Consider the following 20,145-nt stretch of genomic DNA (forward strand, 5'->3'; position numbering starts at 1 on the left):
TAATGTTATCCATTTCAATATCAAAGCATACAATAAATTGTGTGATAACAAGCTCTGAAGACATGTTTTATTTTAGGATTTTCATCACTCTGTTCTTGAATTTGAAAGATTAAAGTATTTTATGTATTTACCAGGGTTTTCAGACCATCTGACGGACCAGAGTTCTGACAAGGACTCCGGGAGTGGCTCCCAGACAGACCTAAACATGCCTTCTCTTCCTGCCCCTGTTGATTTCCTGTCAAATACAACCAATGGCAATGGGTCAATGCCCAAGTTGATGACTCCTGATGCCTTCATGACACCAAGCACATCGGTACAAACCCTTCAAAATCATGTTTACGTTTTCCATTCAGTGATCATAGTCTCTATTCTGTTACTAACTGATCTGATGTACACATTTCTGCTCTTATTTATAGAAACACAACACTTTTGTTTTAGCCAATATTCACTAATCTTTAAATTTATGATATCTCATCTGTTACCAGAATTTAACCAACCGTATTATACTGTCTTGTAATAAGAAGAGAACAGCATCTCTGGCTTGAAACATCACACCAATAAAGACATCAGTTGTATTTTAATTTTGCTGTTCTTGTTGCATTTGATATATATTTATTTACTCTTAGGTGCCTGCATCTCCTGGTAGTAGTGCGAGCAGTCTGACAATTGTAACCGCAATCAGCAGCAACTCAACAGACTCAACCAATAGGTGGGTTTTTCTGTATGATGGGAATGCAATATAAACTCAAGGTCAGTAAAGCGTTTACTACACTTCATTGTGAGGTTCCATAATATGCCACTTTAACAAAACTTCTGGTAAAGTTAGTGTTTTACGTAATAATTTAGATCCCACTGTGGGAAACCTGGTTCAGTTTTCAAATGTATTGTCACTTACGGGTTAATTCATCCAAATTCTCCCAATATGCTTTCTAGGCTTATTTTATGGCTATTTTAAACAGTGCTTTGATTTGAGATATTGACCTGTTATAGAGCGAAGGATTTTATTTTGTTGAACTGGAACAACCCTAACTGAACAACATATAGTGTTACAAGCAATGTTCCCTCTAATTTTTCATGTGTGTGAGCAAACGCAAAAACTCCCTGAGCATTCAGTGGAGCCCATGTGAGCAACATCAGACGTGCACACTGTGGCTACACCAGCAGCACACCTGTCCCAAACCTGACTAAATAAGTTAAATCTCCATCCATCCATCCATTTCCTACCGCTTGTCCCTTTCGGGGTTGCGGGGGGTGCTGGAGCCTATCTCAGCTGCATTCGGGCGGAAGGCAGGGTACACCCTGGACAAGTCCCCACCTCATCGCAGGGCCAACACAGATAGACAGACAACATTCTCTTATTATTATAATCAAATGACAGCAGTCATTTCCATGAGGTTATTTTCTAATATAAGTGTTTAGGCCCACTTACAATGACAATAACAAAAAGTATTGTTTTTCATGAACTGTGTACTTGTATTGTTTGTCTGGGTGGAGGTCCTGCTTTGGAAATAATTCGTACCCCTTTCAGACATTGCATTTAGTTCCCATTAAAACATTCACATGTTGCACAATGAGATGTAAGTACATTCCTGCAACTTCCTGTTTGTAAAAAATATATTTTTATTAGTATTTATTTAATATACTAACAGCATTTCATGATTAATAATTATAAATTAAGATTCCTAATAAATGACACTAGAATAAGCACACATTTGATTGGTAAATCATAGTGTAACGACCTGGAATTACACTTTATGTGTGGTGTTGGAGTTGTCCGACTTTTTGTGTGGCTGTAAACGCATCACTGGCTAAGTGCCATATGTGCATGTGTTGGCGCAAGTGAGAAAGAGCGAGCGGCTGCTGTTGATTTAACAAAGTTGGTTTTGGTCTGGTTTGTACTGCAGAAAATGACCAGTTTTGCTAGATATCATTTTTTTACTAATGTTTTGGTGATGTGTTTATGGCCGACAAAGTGTTTTGCTCAGTAAAGTAATCGATGGAATTCATGTCCTCAAAGCGTCTCGACAGACGTTACAATATTTGAACAATGATGACAAAAACTGTTTTCTCTGTCGTGTCGTGTCGAAAATTGTTATGCGCTTATTTTTTTATTTGATTTTGTGCGTGGTATAGATTTGCCGTGCGCAGAGGACGCGTGAGCAGTGCACAATTGCACAGGCGTGCACCTTAGAGGGAACATTGGTTACAAGATATGTATTTTTTGCTTGAATATAATGACATTTAAAATGTTTTCCTCCTATTTAATGTTGCATTTGATTTTGACATCAAAAGATGAATATTATACAAGAGATAAACATTTTACTTATACATACTTGTTTAGTACATCAAGATCTGATACAAATAATGCTAACTTCTAAATTGTGTAACAGCACACTAAATCTATAGGCGAGAATAAGTAGTGGAACAGATAGACTGATTGTGAATAAGATTTACAATTTAACAGATCTTTGTAAATTCTTTACTTGCCATAACTGCAGCATTCCTGTGACCTATTGACATCACCAAACTTTAGAATTATTTTTTGATGCTTACAACCACAGCTTTTTTCACTTGTTCTTTTTAGGGAGTTAAACCCTTCAGTATCCTCTTGGGCAGGTTATCTACAAGCTCCACAGGCTTTTACATATGGAGATAGACTTCACCAGTCTAAAATAAAAAAAATTTCAGACGTAGATAAGACTTTCTTAAAATGTACATTTCTGGTCTAATATATACCTTTTATTGTCAAAATTAACATACCGGTACTTGCCGTGAATAAAATATTATTTAAGTATAAAGCTGTGGCGGGTTAGTGTATATAAGCAGATAGTACACAGAATCCTTAACGATTGAAGGCTGTGTTTTTTTTTTGTTTCCATGCTATAACTGTTTGAATCAGCCACACAGATGCATTTTTTGAAATGTAAGTGGAGAAAGCATCACATTGTAAACTTTTGTCATCCTCTGTATTCAAAAAGATCTTTGCTCAATGCATCCATACCTTTTTTATGAATTCTTCCAATGTGCATACAGTTGCACGCTAAATCATTCAACCCCCATTGTAAATGTTTAGTTTTAAAATGTATAATCAATTTGTGACCGTGTGTTGTATTATTATGGGGTATTTAAATTGTTATTGTTTTGTTTGGTGATTGCAATCTACTGCAATCTACAAACTTCACAGATTTACGATGAGGGTTGAATGAATTTTGAATGAGGAAAACTTAATCTTAATTTTTTCCCCACAGACCATCAGATGACATTAGTCAGAGTCCCAACAGGGCAGATCATAGTAATAATTTGGCACTCCCTACTTCCAGTAGCAGTCCAAGACCTACTTCTTCGCTCTTGCCTGGATTGGAGAACATCCAAGTAAGACTTAAAACACTTTCTACTATCTATTTTTGTCACTCTTCTGACTTGTTCTAATTCTGCCTGGCTATTCTTTTTCTGCAGGCATTGGCATCCACTAGCGCTCCAATCGGGATTGACAGCCCTCTGGTTCTAGATTCTCCACTCTTCCCACCACTTGCCTCCCCAACGAGGGCCCGTTCACCTGATGTTATCTCCTCGGCATCCACTGTCATGTCTCAGGACATGCCAGAGATTGCGTCACAGACCATACAGCTTCAGCATGGTCTTGTGTCCACTTTGGACTCTTTACCTATGTCTGCTCTTCAGACTGACAGCATGGCCTCTGCTGCCTCTGCTCTACATTTGCTCACGTCGCCACGATCAGCCAACAGCAACAGGTACATTGACCTAATAAGTACGATGCAGGACATTTCAGTCGGTGGTAAAAGAAATGTATGAACTACAATGCATTTTATATTTTAACTTTTTGGAAAAGATCCACTGATTGACAACTGTATATACAGGGCATTCGGAAAGTATTTACAGCGCTTAACTTTTTCCACATTTTGTTTTGTTACAGCCTTATTCCAAGACATTCATTTTTGTCCCTAAAATTCTCCACACAATATACCCCATAATGTCAATGTGAAAACATTTTTTAGACATTTTGGAAAATGTATTAAAAATAACAACTAAAAAATCACATGCACGTAAGTATACTGGGCCAATCTTGTTCTCAGTCTTAATTGACTTAATAGCGACCTGGGAAATTCGATGTAAGGTGATCTTCAAACCATCAAAATGCAAGGCTGTGACTATATCCAGGAAGGGAAACCCCATCCGGCTTGGACTTCAGTTTGGCACTACCAAATTAGCTGAGCTAGAGATTCTGTGAGTCACAATTGACAGCAAGCTGACCTGGGTAAAGTACATCTGAAACATAATTTCTTCAAGAAATGGACAACGACTGGGTGCTCTGAGAAGAGTTGCTAGCAAACTTGATATCAAAAATAGAGCAACTGTCGACAAGGGTCAGGTACGCAGTGTGATGGAATATGCCTCACTGTCCTGGATGAGTGACAGTTCTACTACCCTAAGTCTACTTGACTCAATCCAAACGAAGGCCCTGTGTAACATAGGCGCAAGTAAAGAGTAAGCAAGAACAAAACTGAACATTACATCTCTCTATCAAAGGTGCCAGGTGGTGGCGGCAAGTGTCCTGTATAAGATGCACACCAGCTTGTGCCTTCCTGACCTAAAAGCCTTGCTTTCGCAGCCACACGTCATTCATAGACCTACCCACTACGTTGTCTCCAAGCCTCACCATGCCCTTACGATACCCACCTCCAGGACAGTTTCTGCTGGCAGAACATTTATCCATACTGCAGTTCAACTATGGAACAGTCTACCAAATGAAGTAGTTGGTGATATCCATGACAATTGCGTCCCAACCTTCAAGAGCAGAGTGAACAGAGATTTTATCTCACTTGCATGATGCTCTTGAATCTCTCACTCCATATGCGTCTAAGCTGCTGAGAACCATTGATTTGGCCATGTGGATTGTTTTAGTTTGCCCTTGTGCTTATATAAGTTTTGTACTTCTTTGGTCTATCCTCTCATGGGCTACTGTTCACTTCAGCATGTTGTAAAATAAAAAAATAAATAAATGTATTCACAGGCTTTTGCCATGAAGCTCAAAAGTGAGCTCAGGAGCATCGTGTTTCAACTGATCATCTTTAGGATTGTTCCAACAGCTTAATTGGAGTCCACCTCTGGTAAATTCAATTAGTTGTACATGTTTTGGAAAGGCACACACATGACTATTTATAAAGTTCCACACTTAACAATGCACAGCACAAACCGCAAATTGTCTGCAGGCTTCTGAGACAGGATTGTCCCGAGCACAAATCTGGGGAAGGGTGCAAAAAATATCTGCTGTCTTGAAGGCCCCAATGAGTACAGTGGCCTCCATCAATCATAAATGAAAAAAGTTTGGTGACACCAGGACTTTTCGTAGATCTAGCCGGCCGTCTAAACTGAGCGAAGGAGAAGTGCCTTAGTCAGGGAGATGACCAAGAACCCGATGGTCACTCTGTCAGAGCTACTGCATTCCATCCACTGTGGAGAGAGGAGAACATTTCAGAAGGACAACCATTTCTACAGCGATTCACCCATATGGCCTGTATGGTAGTGGCCAAACCAAAGCCAGTCTTTTGTAAAAGTTTGCCAAAATGCAACTGAAAGACTCTCAGACCATGAGAAACAAAATTTTTTGTGCTGATGAGACAAAGATTGAGCTTTTTGGCGTGAATGGCAGGCGTCATGTTTGGAGGAAACCAGGCACCGCTCATCAACAAGCAAATACCATCCCGACAGGGAAGCATGGTGGTGGCAGCATCATGCTGTGGGGATGTTTTTCAACGGTAAAAACTGGGAGACTAGTCAGGATAGAGGGAAAGGAAATATGAGTGCAGCAATCAACAGAGACATCCTGGATGAAAGAAAACCTGCTCCATTTTGCTCTTGAAGTCAGACTTGGGCAGAGGTTTCAGCAGGACAACAACCCTAAGCACACAGCCAAGATATCAAAGGAATAGCATCAGGACAACACTGTAAATGTCCTCGAGTAGCCCAACCAGAGCCCAAACTTTAATCCGATTGAACATCTCTGAAGAGATCTGAAAATGGCTGCGCACCGACAATTCTTATACAACCTGATCAAGTTTGAAAGGTTCTGCATAGAGGAATGGGAAAGGTAGGTACACCAAGCTTGCGGCATAGTATTCAAAAAGACTTGAGGTTGTAATTGCTGCCAAAGATGCATCAACAAAGTATTTAGCCCAGGTTGGGAATACTTGTGTACATGTGATTTTAGTTTTTTATTTGTAATAGATTTGCAAAATTTCTAAAAATAAATTATGGAATGTTGTGTGTTAAATTTTGAGGACAAAAAAATATTTCATTTTGGAATGAGGCTGTACATAACAAAATGTAGAAAAAGTGAAGCGCTGTGAATACCTTCCGGATGCTCTAAGTCAGTGGTTCTTAACCTGGGTTCGATCGAACCCTAGGGGCTCGGTGAGTCGGGCTCAGGGCTTCGGCGGAGGTCAAGACACACCCGACTCCTCGTGTAAATAAAAACTTCTCCCTATCGGCGTATTACGGATACGGCAACAGCAGAAGTCACACTGATTTGCAGGAGTGTTATTTGTTGTGAGTTTATGCACTGTGTTGGTTTTGTTGTTTGAACAAGGTGATGTTCATGCACGGTTCATTTTGTGCACCAGTAATAAAACATGGTAACACTTTAGTATGGGGAACATATTCACCATTAATTAGTTGCTTATTAACATGCACATTAGTAACATATTGGCTCTTAACTAGTCATTATTAAGTACTTATTAATGCCTTATTCGGCATGGCCTTATTATAACCCTAACCCTCTAACCCTGGCCCTAACCCTCTAACCCTAACCCTAACCAAATAACTCTAAATTAAGTCTTTGTTATTTAGAATGTTCCCCTAGAGTCCAAAAACTCTAAATTAAGTCTTTGTTACTTAGAATATGTTCCCCTAGTGTCCAAAAAACTTTAAATTAAGTCTTTGTTACTTAGAATATGTTCCCCATAAACATATAACTTTGTCTTGAATTTGAAAAAAAAAACATTTTATTTTTCACTAAAGAAGGGTTCGGTGAATGCGCATATGAAACTGGTGGGGTTCGGTACCTCCAACAAGGTTAAGAACCACTGCTTTAAGTCCTCACTGTAGCATTCGACTGTAAGATCAATAAGTTTCCTTTCCTTTGACTGTATTTCTGCTGTTTATTATTACAGCCTGTTGCCTCTTGAGCTCGGATGTGTAGATGGGGCTGTTGGAGCGTCTCTGGAGTCGGAGCACAGACTGAGCCAAACCCCATCTTTACTGGAGACTGTCTTATCACAGGAAAACCCCGGGCTCGGAGGAGTGTCCACAGATAGCAGCATGAGCCACACTTCTTGGCCAGCTGCTCCTGACATCACCAGGGAAACCAGGAATAGGGACAATAGTCTTGGAGACTGGTAAGAGCCTATTTTGTTTGTGCCTGCTTCATTGAATACTATTTAAATAGTTTTACACTTCACCCTTACGCACTAATTCAAAAACAATATACTGTTTTTCACACAAGGAGAATTAAGTGGAGCGAGGTTTGGCTCATTGCAGTCAAAACTTTGGTATCATTAGCATCTAAAAAGCAGCACAAGATAAGATGACAATGCATTACAACATGACCAGCATTGCTGTTACTAATTTGTGTGTGTCCATGTGTGTAATTACTGCTTACATGTCACATGTGTTGTCACAGCTCTAGAGATGAACCAAAAGACAGACTGCTGAGTTCACCATACACATGCCGGTCCTATCACCACACACAGAATGAAAGTCAAGATGCTGGTGCTGAACAAAGGTAACACATAGGCATACTGTATGCGTGTGTTAATGCAAATGCACAATACATTTCATTTATACATAAATACGAAATGTTCTTCTTTTTTTTCCAAAAACATACAACTCAGTGCTGAATTCAGTGATCCTGATGACGATGTGACTGCCTCACCATCTTCCTCAGTTAATTGTGGCCCTCACTCCTCTCATAGACTACTAGTTAATAAAGACTGGAAGACTTCACCAAGAGGCTCACCAAAGCTCAAGAGGAAGATCAAAAAAGCTGACAGGTTTGTAAATGGTCTATCTGTCATGAGATATAAGAATAAAAATCTGAAGTGGTGATCAAATAAGCAAACTTCCTTCAAATTCTTAAAATGATTACAATTCACACATCCTGAACATGACTACACCCAATTGAGTCAATGTTACTTTTAACAGTTGAACAAATGTTTACATTTACAAAGGATACAATAGCAGATTTTTTTCTTCTTCTTTTTTTTTTTTTTTACACATGGCCCATTTCCGACCCATATTCGATATCGGTATACAATAATTACATTTATTGAATGCCTGAAACAGCATGCATATGCTCATGCTTCAAGTGCCGTTAAGCAACCTGACATTGATAGATAGTTTTATGTCAGTGGCTGATGTGAGTGGCTTAGTGTTCATACTAAGCATGTCTTTTGTGTTTCCGATCTCTCTTATCTCAGAAGTGAATCACCCCAGTCAAGACCATTGGACTCTGGTCAGGTAAAGTACTTACAATAAGTGTTCATTAAATATCATCAAAGCATTTTTGTTTTTCTCTTATGACAAACTTTTTATTGTTTAATAGTCTACCCAATTGGTGGGTTTAACCATAGCAGGTGAATAGTAATTATAGGACTTATGTCATACTATCCATAACAATTTAGATTTTTGTTTTTGAGTAGAACTGGCAGCCCACCCGCCTCTCCCATCCCATCTAATCATTAATTTTGTTGATGCTCTCCACAGATGAACGCAGATGTGCAACAGGAGTTGTTGATGTTTCTCAGAGGCCAACAGAGGGAGTTAACTGAACTACGTGGACAAATAGAGACCATGCAGAGCTCCATAATGGCTCAAGTAGAGCATGCTTTGACCAACCATCAAGAACAAGAAAGTATCCTTCAACTCATGACATCCATTCTTCATTTCATCCATCCAATATTCCTTTTTGAAGCTTACCACTTCAAGGGGCTGTTTGCAACATTTACACAGCTGTCTTGAGGATGCTAACTTTCCAAAGTATTGCAACCATAAGAAGCATTACATCCCTCTCTCTTCCGGCTTTGAGCCTGAAACCTTTGCCCCATGTAACACACATGCATTATTAACTTTGTTTTTTTGTTAGCTAATGGTTAGCTAATAACGATTTGGCAAAAGGTTAGATATCGTTGAATGTATATTTTATCATAACAACATGACTGAAAATTGTTACTTATCTGGGACTGCTTTTATGTACTGTATGTACACACGCTCCTGTGTGTACGAAACAGCGGTGGACATTGGTGAGAAACACCGTGAATACCAGATCAGGCTGAGAACCAATTTGTATTTAATATAATTAGTAATTGTGAAAAATATAGACATTTAAAATATATATGTTCCGGTAAACCACTATTAGTAACAAACGGTAGCCAGTGGTATTTTTATGTTTTTTGGTTTGAAAAATGTAACTTTCAGAATGTTGCAAACAGCCTCTTTAAGCCTCTTCAGAGACCCCTGAAAGTTGCTGAAAATTAGTGCTAAGAGTAGAGCCAGCAGACAAGTTTGAAATGCTTTTTTTTTTTTTTATCAAAGCAGGATGGGACATATGTGTCAGTTATTGTGTGCAAAAAGTATTCAACTTAATTACATGTTGATGACAAGTTACATATAGATTGGGTGGGAAAATTTAGTTTTTTTCTTCGTGGTTGTGTAAAAGGTTGTCTTGACAGATTGTCTTTCTAGTGTGTACCCCACTATTCGTCCACTGATCAAACAGTCAATAGAAAAACATTTTAACACTCCACCTATAGGCAATTCTGTGTTTTCAGCTAACATGCACGTTATGCACAATGGTTGGAAAACTGAGGAACAACCCACACCACCACACGGGGGGAATTATTCGCACCCAGAGACTGTAGTGCAAACCACTTTTCCAGGTTTTAAATATTTCTTCAACCCCTCCAGATTTTTTTAAAGTTACCATTCAGCAATAGTTAAGGAGTATATGCTCCTTCCATTAGTTTATTATTGGTTACAGCTGTAATGCCGTACTTAAAAAAAAAAAAAAAAAAAAAAAATCTATAGCAAAAACATAACGTAAGTCAAGCTTGAGTTTAATGACGTCCACCAAGCTGGCAGAAGTATACTATGCAGTGTTTCCCCCAGAAAATGTTAGTTAAGGTGGTGACTCTCCAGGGGGAAGGTGGTGACTCTCCAGGGGGAGGGGACCGGGTGGGTGGGTGGGTGTAAGGATCGGTGTAACTCGGCCTGTCGCCATCACGTCTCCACCACGTCGCTGCCACCACAGCTTGGGGGGGCAATACACTACAGACTGTGGTGATGTAGGCCAGCTTTGTTGCGTGAAGAAGCCTACAACTTTTGTTTGTGTTTTCCTCTCCATTTGCTGAATGGCGATATACGATATATGTCTCGATATTTTTTCCGTAAAATAAAAACAAAACAGTCCTAGTTACCTGGGATACTAAAATAATTACTTACAAAGTCAAATTAATGACTTACTATAAGTAAGCGTTTGCAGTAAGTGTTTGAAAAAAAGAGTTAAAAGTGGGGCCACAGGCTGACATGTTCAACTCATCATGCTTAATTTATTACAGCATTTGGGATGCCTGTAGTTGATTTTTATTATGTACCGGTAAATGTTATATTTTTATCAACATGTGATAGCAGGGACCCTGCCATTCAAAACTAGGCTGCTACATTACTAATGATTAATGTAACTATAGCTGAAAAAATAGTACAATAGCAATAGGAGAGACTATTCATCCCTGGACACCAACTATCAGAGACAGCTTCAGGACACTCTTCATTTAACATAATGTCATTTTTTGCTGCTTCAACACAGCTCAATCAACACAGAAAAAGGTAAAGTGAAATAACTAGGTCAACAATGCTTGTCTTTCTCTCAGAAATTGGTGAATTGATTAACGTGGACACCGACTTAAACAAGTTGAAAAACTTATTCGGGTGTTACCATTTAGTGGTTAATAGTACGGAATATGTACTGTACTGTGCAATCTACTAATAAAAGTCTCAATCAATCAAAAACAAAAACAGACAGGGCTTTGCTGTCCGTAACACACACACACATACCACACACGCACACACCGCACAATGAGCTAACGTTACGCTAAAAGCTAATTAGCCTTCACCTCAAGGACTGCGTGCGAGCGAGCTGAGCTGCCTCTTATGTTTCTACAACATCAACGGGCTCATAGTGATGTTACTACTAGTTGACTTGGAAGTGTTCATTATAATTTGGGGAGAGTCCGCTGCCTTCTGCTTACCTTTCTGCTTACTCCACCGAAGGAGCACTGACGCCATGCGCTCTGAATACGCACTGCTGATTAGCTGTTAAATGCGCTCTAAATACGCACTGCTGATTGGCTGTTACCGCACTGCGTGTAACCAATCAGATGGTTCTGTGGGTGGGACAATGCTGGGTGCTGCAGAGGCAGAATGAAGCGGAGCAGCTTGTTAATAAGACTTTAGTTTAGGCGGTTGCTCTTCCGCCTTAACAACAAAGCGCTGTGGGAAACCCTGATATGGTGTACGAGTACATGATGTATTTGGAAATGAAAGCAATGATAACATCTACAATACAATCTTCTTATGAGCTTTAACTTTCGATGATCACAGAGTGCAGACTAGAACGTGTTCTGTCAGAGATGCGGACCCAGCAGCAGCATCAAGAACAACTCAGCCAACAGCTGAGCCAGAACCTCTGCTCTTCAATTACAAACAGGGTGGACAAAGTGCTTCGAGAGGAGATGAAGAAAACTGTTCCGCCAAGTAAGGAGAAACCAAAACAAATGATAAACGCACAAGTCCAGAAAACCTGCTGGTATAAAACAAGTAACAGTTGCTGGGGTGTAATTATTTTTAGCTGGTAGAAAGAGTAGATTTCATGTCATTAATTTGTTTTATCAATTTTACTTTTGAGTATTTCCTGCTGCCACCTACAATTATAAATCTGCAAATGTGCACATAACTATTATGTTAAGCCCAAAAGGTAAAAAAATATGGCCTTTTTAGTTTGATTGGGTACAAGCCTGTTACTTCTTACTGTACATTATCCTTCTTGTCTATTTTTTTTCAGGCCTGATGTTATATTTTATGAGTAGGTTAGTAAACGTACATTCTTTATTAGCATTTCTCGGATAAGATAAATCATTGCCAACTTCTTATTTTTAATTTTTTGCGATAGATAAATACTGTATTGCCCAGTTTATAAATGCATTGTTGCCTGTTGTCTTTCATTTTAATCCTGAACTAGCTGCAAAAAATATTTTTTTATTGCGTGTAAGAAAACTAAAATATAGGATTTGCCATCAGTTCTTTTTAGTTTATTGAATATAATTGTATATCATTTAAACTTGTACAGTGAATATTTGAGAGGAACCTAGTAGAGATACATTGGGGACGAATAATCCTTTAGCTTTGATGACCTGCATGATTGTGTGATTTTGGTATTAAAGGCTAATGTTTCCTAATAAAGTTGCTTCTTTTTATAGCCATTTCAAAGAGTCTGGAGCCAGTTACCGCTCAGTTGAACAACTCTATTTCCGCTAAACTGACTTCTGTAGAACTCACCTTGAAGGACAATGTAAGCAAGGTTGTCAAATCCAAGGTAGGTTGCCCGTCTGTATATGAAATGTTCTGGTCGGCATAGTGTAAGCTCTGTAATGCCATTTGGGTACTTCATTTAGCTCTTTAAAACATGATCTTGCTCTCATGTTAGCGGGTTCTCTTTTTCCCAGAATACAACTGATGCAATTGGCAGAGCAGCTGCAGAGGCGATGCAAGGTCCTATCCAGGCAGCTTACAAAGATGCCTTCCAGAGCATTGTGCTGCCGGTTTTTGAGAGAGGATGCCAGTCCATGTTTCAGCAAATTAATGACAGTTTCAAGCAAGGAACACATGAATGTAAGTCAATTATCAATGTCTTAAAATGTTTACTCGCATGTTGATTTTGTGCAACTGTAGATGTTAAGACACTTCGTTTTTGGGAATGAATAATCCTTAACTAGTTCATCAAATGGTGTGTGTTCTGCTTCATGACAGATGCTTCCTGTTTGACATCAAAAACAGGGGAGTTTTTGTCTCGTACATATGTCAAAATAGTCATTACAATTTTGCAGTGATTGCTTTAGAGAATTTGCGAATGTGCTGCAGTATTTCTGTCTGTGCTTTTTCCACACCTTTGAATTCTATAATTTTTTTTAAATTCACCTAAGTTGCCATTGTGTGCAGTAAGAGAAGCTTTTTGGTGACTGAAAGTTTAGACAATTTTAATAGATAATCTTTGTAAGTGCAGATTTTATGTTTGTTTTTTTATTGTTACCACTACTTTTAACGTTTAATAAAGTGCCACCTCCTATTTCTCCCTTAAGATTAAACTATTTTTATATTATTTATATTGATTGTAATGTGATGGTGTTGAAAACCCATGAATAAGCACCACTAGAATTTTAGGGGGCTTATGTGTTGCTCAAGAACACCTTGCTAGTGATGAGAACCAATCTGATCCCTTGTGCTAGTGTGTAATATTGTTCTCTGTGTGGACTCATTGACTCCCTGACATTGGGGACCACATTAGTTTGTGCAGTTTTTTACAATTGGAAAATCATTTGTTCAGATGTGGCGGCATAGCTCGGTTGGTAGAGTGGCCGTGCCAGCAACTTGAGGATTCCAGGTTCGATCCCCGCTTCTGCCATCCTAGTCACTGCCGTTGTGTCCTTGGGCAGGACACTTTACCCACCTGCTCCCAGTGCCACCCACACTGGTTTAAATGTAACTTAGATATTGGGTTTCACTATGGAAAGCGCTTTGAGTCACTAGAGAAAAAAGCGCTATATAAAATATACATAAATCACAATTAATTCACAAAAAGATGTATACTTGAGAATGTAACGTCTGTCAAACAAGAATCATGTAAGTCTTTCACGTTTTTGTTAATGGAGTATTCAATTAGGAGTTGTGTCTTATGTTTGCTGGTGTGAGGATGAGATCAAAACTGTAATTTTTTTTATTTTGTAGACATACAGCAGCTTGAGGCCCATGCAAAGAGCAAGAAGCAGAGGGAGCAGGAAATGCGAGACCCTGTGATTGACCAACTACAGCAGATGATGGAAAGCTTCCAAGGCTCCACCGACCACCTGGCAAATAACGTCGCAGCTAACATTCGGGCTGAAATCCAACATCAAATCCAAATAATGGTGGGAAAGTAAGTATCCAAGTCAGCCATCATCAGTCATTGGATTAGCCTCTTGTGCTTGAGAAGCTCAAGCAGTGTAATCTGGAAAGTGCTGTTTATCCTCTTGTGTGACCGCCTAACATGAACAGTCTTGTAAATTACTCACTTTACATGACATAGTTAAATGTCATGACACAGAGTAGTAACACAAACTTACAGCTCTGGCTATTTATATTTATTGTTTTCTCATAAATGATGATTGTAAATATGCATTATAGGGGGTTGCTACAAATTCTGATTGCAATTCCTTGGAAATATGTATTTTTTTTGTGCACCTACATGCACTATGTTCATTGTCTTGTGCTTATGTTTCAAATAAATCCCTTTTTTAAATTATTATTAGACCCCTCATCGATGCCAACTCTACATAGGGGCAAAAAGGGCAGCGCCCTCAAACAAATCGACTTGTCCCCCCATTTTAAAATTTTTGAAGTTGAGAAAGTACATTTTAATATGCTCACAAAATAAATATATTGCAAATTGACAAAATTATCGACAGTAGCTGAGAAATCTGCTGAAAAAGGGACACGTTACCTTAGTTTAATCTTTCCTCCTCTCTGTCCCTTGGCTGTGTTAGGTGCCGCAATTCCGCGCACACACAGACACCCCCCCCTCCCTTCAGCCCTCTCAATAAACCATTGTCAATGAATAAAAATAAAATCCAATCATATTTAATTTTGTCCTGGCGATGGGTGGGACAAGTTGGGAATATACCCAATCACAGCTCTTTATTAGCGTACATATGAGAGAGGGTGAAGTGAAGTGAATTATATTTAGATTGCACTTTTTCTCCAGAGACTAAAAGCGCTTTACATAGTGAAACCCATTAGCTACATTTAAGCTACATTTAAACCAGTGTGGGTAGCACTGGAAGTAAAGGTAGCATATTTTGCCCAAGGACACAACAGCAGTGACTAAAATGTCAGAAGCTTGAATCGAACCTGGAACCCTAAAGTTGCTGGCAAAGCCGTTCTACCAACCGAGCCACGCCGTCCACGGTGGTTTGCTTCAAAGGAGAGCCAATCAGATGCTTTTCCTTGTAAGATTAGGAAGTTGAAGTTCTCACTGGCAGCGCTAAGACAAAAATGTGTGGATTTAAAATGTTCTACATCGTAAAATTTGTACACCAGAAAGTGAAGAAGACATGTTTTATTTTTGACGCTATATGGTTCCATTAGCATGCGAGCCATCAATCGTGACATCTACAAATTATGTTAAATGTAGGCATGCATTCTAACTCCGTCCGCCAGATACGTAGCATACAAAAATTTGGTTTTTACTTTTCTATGTGTAAATGAGTGAACAGTGCAGAAACTTTGAGGCATGACGTAGCTAACATGGAAGAATATTTTTGTATTATTCATGAGGCTATTATTCCTTTCAGTTTTGTAAATATTGACTATTGTGTGTAAAGTCATACTTAAGGTTAAATTCAGTTTAGGAATTAGGCCATCCAGTTAAGATAAATGTTGTCATAGTTGATAAAATGTGGATAAAAGATACTATTTTACCTTTTATTTTCCCCTTGACGGATTGCAACCTAATTGTGGTCAGGAGTTTGCGTGCCTCAGTGACCTTAAGAGCTATACCAGCAGGAGCTTAGTCTTCAGGTGGTACGCCCAAGTTGTACAGGTCTGAAAGTAGAGGCCTGACGAAGTGCAATCCACTTCTTCAGGTTGAGGTTGGACACAATGTTGAGTTTTTTGAGTTTGAGTTTATTTGGAACATGCAAGCATACAACATGATACATCACAATTTTCTTTTCAACATGTTCGAAAAGGAGTAGGAAGAAGCAAAGCTTATTTAATCCTACCCCTTTTCTTTTACATAATAGTTGCTACTTCCTGTTCTCAATTTATTCACAATATACTCTAAGTAATTACAATAAAAATAAATAAATAAATAATAATTGGTGAAGTAAGTCATATTTCATATGATGAGATGAGTAAGATTATTTTGAGAATTAATGAATGGATGGATTAAATAAATTCAGAATGTTTATCATGGTTCTTCTTCTTTGTACTTTGTAAACACTTAAGTTTGAAGAGTTTCTTAAAGTGGATCATATTAGTACATTGTTTGATTGCTTTGCTTAATCCATTCCACAATTTAATTCCACATACAGATAGATATACTGAAGGTCTTGAGTGTTGTACATGCATAAAAATGTTTTAAATTACATTTCTCTCTAAGATTATATTTCTCCTCTTATTTTGAGAAGAATTGTTGTATATTCTTGGGTAGCAGGTTATAGTTTGCTTTGTGTATAATTTTAGCTGTTTGCAAATTCACTATGTCATGGAATTTCAGTATATTTGATTCAATAAATAAAGGGTTTGTATGTTCTCTATATCCAACATTCTGTATTATTCTAACTGATCTTTTTTGTAACACCGTTAATGAATGAAGTGTACTTTTGTAGTTATTTACCCATATTTCTACACATTAACTCAGATATGGTAACACTAGCGAGCAGTAGAGAACATGAAGTGATTTTTGGTCTAGAACACGTTTTGCTTTATTCATTATTGACGTGTTTCTTGCTACTTTATGTTGTATATTTTTTACATGAGATTTCCAGTTCAATTTATCATCAATCATTACATCTAGGAATTTGGTTACATTTACTCTTTCAATTTCTATTCCGTCTATTTGTTTTTGTGTTTGTCTTTCTCTTCTACTGTTACCAAATAGCATTATTTTAGTTTTACTAAGATTCACTAGTCTGTTTTAGTCAAACCATCTTTTTAATTTGTTAATTTCTTCTGTTACTTGTATTATCTTCTGTGTGTTCTCTCCTGAACAAAACGCTGTTGTATCATCCGCAAATAATACTAACTTTAAATATTTTGTAACTTTACAAATGTCATTTATATAGAGATTGCATACTTTAGGTCCTAGTATTGATCCCTGAGGTACACCACAGGATATATTTAGCGTTGTAGATGTGTGTTCGCCCAGCTTCACATATTGTTTCCTGTTTGTTAGATTACTACTGAGTGAGCACCGAAAAAAGTGCTAAAGCATGATGGAGCAGTGTGTACAGATGACTCCCCCTTCATATTTGTGAATGCCTCCTCATACAGTACCTATATGTCTGCCTAGAACCGGCCCTGCCCCTAATTGTCCTGCATTCAAGAAACAGTCAATCGTCTTTGGGGCTGTTGCACACAGAAGGGCAGTTGATATGGACTTTCTTAATATAAATGAATAAAAGGACTTAAAATAATCCAAGTCAAGAACATGGCACATTCAGTCACTCGACAGCACATTCATGCAATAAATACAGACAAGTCAACACAAAAATCTACTTACGGGTGGTTTTGGGCGTCAGCAGTTAGAACCAGGGCAGCGGTGACAATTTGCCCTGATCTGCAAGGATTGCTGGGAAACATGGAATTTGAGAAGGAAGTGTCGGTCATCATGCTAACAGTGCAGTGTGAGTTTCTCAGTAAAATAGCGTTTGTGATGCAGATTAAGTGGGAAAAAAACAAAAAAAAAATAACGTAATTTAGTAGCATGTTGGTGTGAATCCAGAATAATGTTGTGCAGCCATATTTAACTACAGTCACACCTGTGTTGACTGCCAATTGTTTATGGGGACCACAAAACTTTTTTCAGCAGAGAAAAATGTTTTAAACCTTGTCTATAGCAGCCACTTCTTTTGCATCCCAGAAGAGTTTAACTGGCCACCAATATCAGTATTTGCTGCAATGATGCATGACGTTGCTAGTTTGAGTCTCAGTTGTCTCATCAATCTTACCTTTCTGCTCTGTTCGCCCCCGTAGATATGGTCCCCCCGGCAAAACTGTGCCACTATGTACTTCCGGGTTGATAAATGTGTAATTGTTGCGCGCAGTGCTGATCATGTCAGTGGGGCGTCATAAATATTCAGACGCCAAAACATCTGCATTTGATTTATTACCTACGCTGTAATCGCTTGGGTTTGTTTATATCTTTGTTTGTTAATAATCCCTGAACTCTGACTGACAGGGTCCTAAAGCCTTTTCCATTACATTAGCAACATACCTCAAGTTATGGGTGGATTTGTAGGAAATGTCAGAAATGGAACCAGTGGTTACATGATTCTTGAGAAGGATTTTTCTACTGTTGGAAGACCACGCCTGACAAAGATCTGCTTTTTTCTGGTTATTTGTTTATTATTATTATTATTATTATTATTTGGTCATCATGCTTTTTTACAAAAAGCAAAGAAAAACAATGCGTCATTGCTCTTTCTATTATCCAATCACACACACTAGATAAAACACATATACAAAAATCAAGATAGCCGTGAATTAAAAATGGCCAGCAAATAGTGGCCACTTTTGATGTTTCCCTTCAGTGGTCACTACACAGGTTTGACTGTATTACACTAATAGTATTTTTCCCCTCCTCAAAAACAGTCTAACCTTATGCTTGCAGTTACCATTCTTTTCTACTTCAGTTTGCAGGAGTCAATTATTGGTCATGTACAGCGTATTGTCAAAGGGGAGGTGAGCCTAGCGATGAAGGAGCAGCAGGCAGTGGTCACCTCCAGCATTATGCAGGCAATGAGGTCAGCAGCTGGCACCCCTGTCCCTACAGCGCATCTAGACTACCAGACACAGCAAGCTAACATCCTGCAGCTCCTTCAGCAGGGACAGCTCAATCAGGCTTTCCAGCAGGTAACACACAATGCTTATTACCAAAGTTAATAATTTCCCTCTTTTAACTTCTACATACACGTGGTCCAAATTAGTACTGCAGAAAGATCGAGCCCAGGGTGCGATGGAAGAATGTTATATCTCTGTCTCGATTTTCACCGTGTAAAACAGTCCTACTCCTCTCTGTCCAGGCTCTGTCAGCAACAGATCTGAACTTGGTGTTGTATGTGTGTGAGACCATCGACTCTGAGCAGGTGTTTGGACAACACCCCTGCCCTCTCAGCCAGCCTGTGCTGCTGTCACTCATTCAACAACTCTCCTCTAATCTTACCACTCGCTCTGAGCTCAAAATCAGGTAAGGCAAAGATCTTTAAAAATGGTTTAAGAAACTAATTTGTTTGTAGACATTTCAAATAACTACAGTGCATCCGGAAAGTATTAAAGTACCGGTAGTAAAACTAAGACATCATATGTACATAAGTATTCACAGCCTTTGCCCAATACTTTGTTGATGCACCTTTGGCAGAAATTATAGCCCCAAGTCTTTTTAAATACGATGCCACAAGTTTGGCACACCTATACCTCTCAAGCTCCATCAGGTTGTATAGGCAGCGTCGGTGCGAAGCTTTTTTCAGATCTTTCCAAATATGTTCAATCAGATTTAAGTCTGGGCTCTGGCTGGACCACTCAAAGACACTTACAGAGTTATCCTGAAGCCATTCCTTTTGATATCTTGGCTGTGTGTTTAGGATCGCTCCCGTCTTGAGTTCAACTGCACTCTGGAGCAGGTTTTCATCCAGGATGTCTCTGTATTGTGCTGCATTCATATTTCCCTCTATCTTGACTAGTCTCAGGGTTCCTGCTGAAAAACATTCTCACAGGGGGGTAATCGTTCATATGTCTTTGATGTGCACATCAATCAGTCTTGAGAGTAAAAGTTTGAACTTTTTTTATGTGAATTGTTACCCAACATTACTTGTGTCGCTAAAGAATACACAACCTGTAGAAATGTGCGTACACCAGCTATGGTGGGTGACGGAATATAGGGTAGCAACTGAAGGACAGCGTCAAGAGCTAATGAAACTTGGGGTGGCACACTAGATTACAGTTAAGTTGGAGGGACATCTGAAGGATAAGGATGATCAGTTGAAACATGATGCACCTGATTTCACTTTTGAGCTTCATGACAAAGGCTGTGAAAATTATGTA

General features: G+C 38.8%; 1 protein-coding gene across 3 annotated transcripts in view; it reads left to right on the plus strand.

The window, feature by feature from the left end:
• edc4 (enhancer of mRNA decapping 4) overlaps nt 1-20,145 on the plus strand; it is a 42,912-nt gene that overhangs the window by 18,940 nt on the left and 3,827 nt on the right. The window contains exons 15-29 of one of the 3 annotated variants that reach the window (XM_061969879.2): nt 135-313; nt 627-709; nt 3,249-3,372; nt 3,457-3,752; nt 7,191-7,415; nt 7,700-7,801; nt 7,911-8,069; nt 8,496-8,535; nt 8,782-8,929; nt 11,674-11,826; nt 12,549-12,664; nt 12,795-12,960; nt 14,074-14,260; nt 18,738-18,957; nt 19,128-19,291. In XM_061969879.2, coding sequence (XP_061825863.1) covers nt 135-313; nt 627-709; nt 3,249-3,372; nt 3,457-3,752; nt 7,191-7,415; nt 7,700-7,801; nt 7,911-8,069; nt 8,496-8,535; nt 8,782-8,929; nt 11,674-11,826; nt 12,549-12,664; nt 12,795-12,960; nt 14,074-14,260; nt 18,738-18,957; nt 19,128-19,291 — 2,362 coding nt within the window. The remainder of the gene's footprint in view (nt 1-134; nt 314-626; nt 710-3,248; nt 3,373-3,456; nt 3,753-7,190; nt 7,416-7,699; nt 7,802-7,910; nt 8,070-8,495; nt 8,536-8,781; nt 8,930-11,673; nt 11,827-12,548; nt 12,665-12,794; nt 12,961-14,073; nt 14,261-18,737; nt 18,958-19,127; nt 19,292-20,145) is intronic. The other 2 variants (XM_061969881.2, XM_061969880.2) reach the window with 2 other exon arrangements.

Source organism: Nerophis lumbriciformis, linkage group LG10 (genome assembly GCF_033978685.3).
Source record: "Nerophis lumbriciformis linkage group LG10, RoL_Nlum_v2.1, whole genome shotgun sequence".
Lineage (NCBI taxonomy): Eukaryota > Metazoa > Chordata > Actinopteri > Syngnathiformes > Syngnathidae > Nerophis > Nerophis lumbriciformis.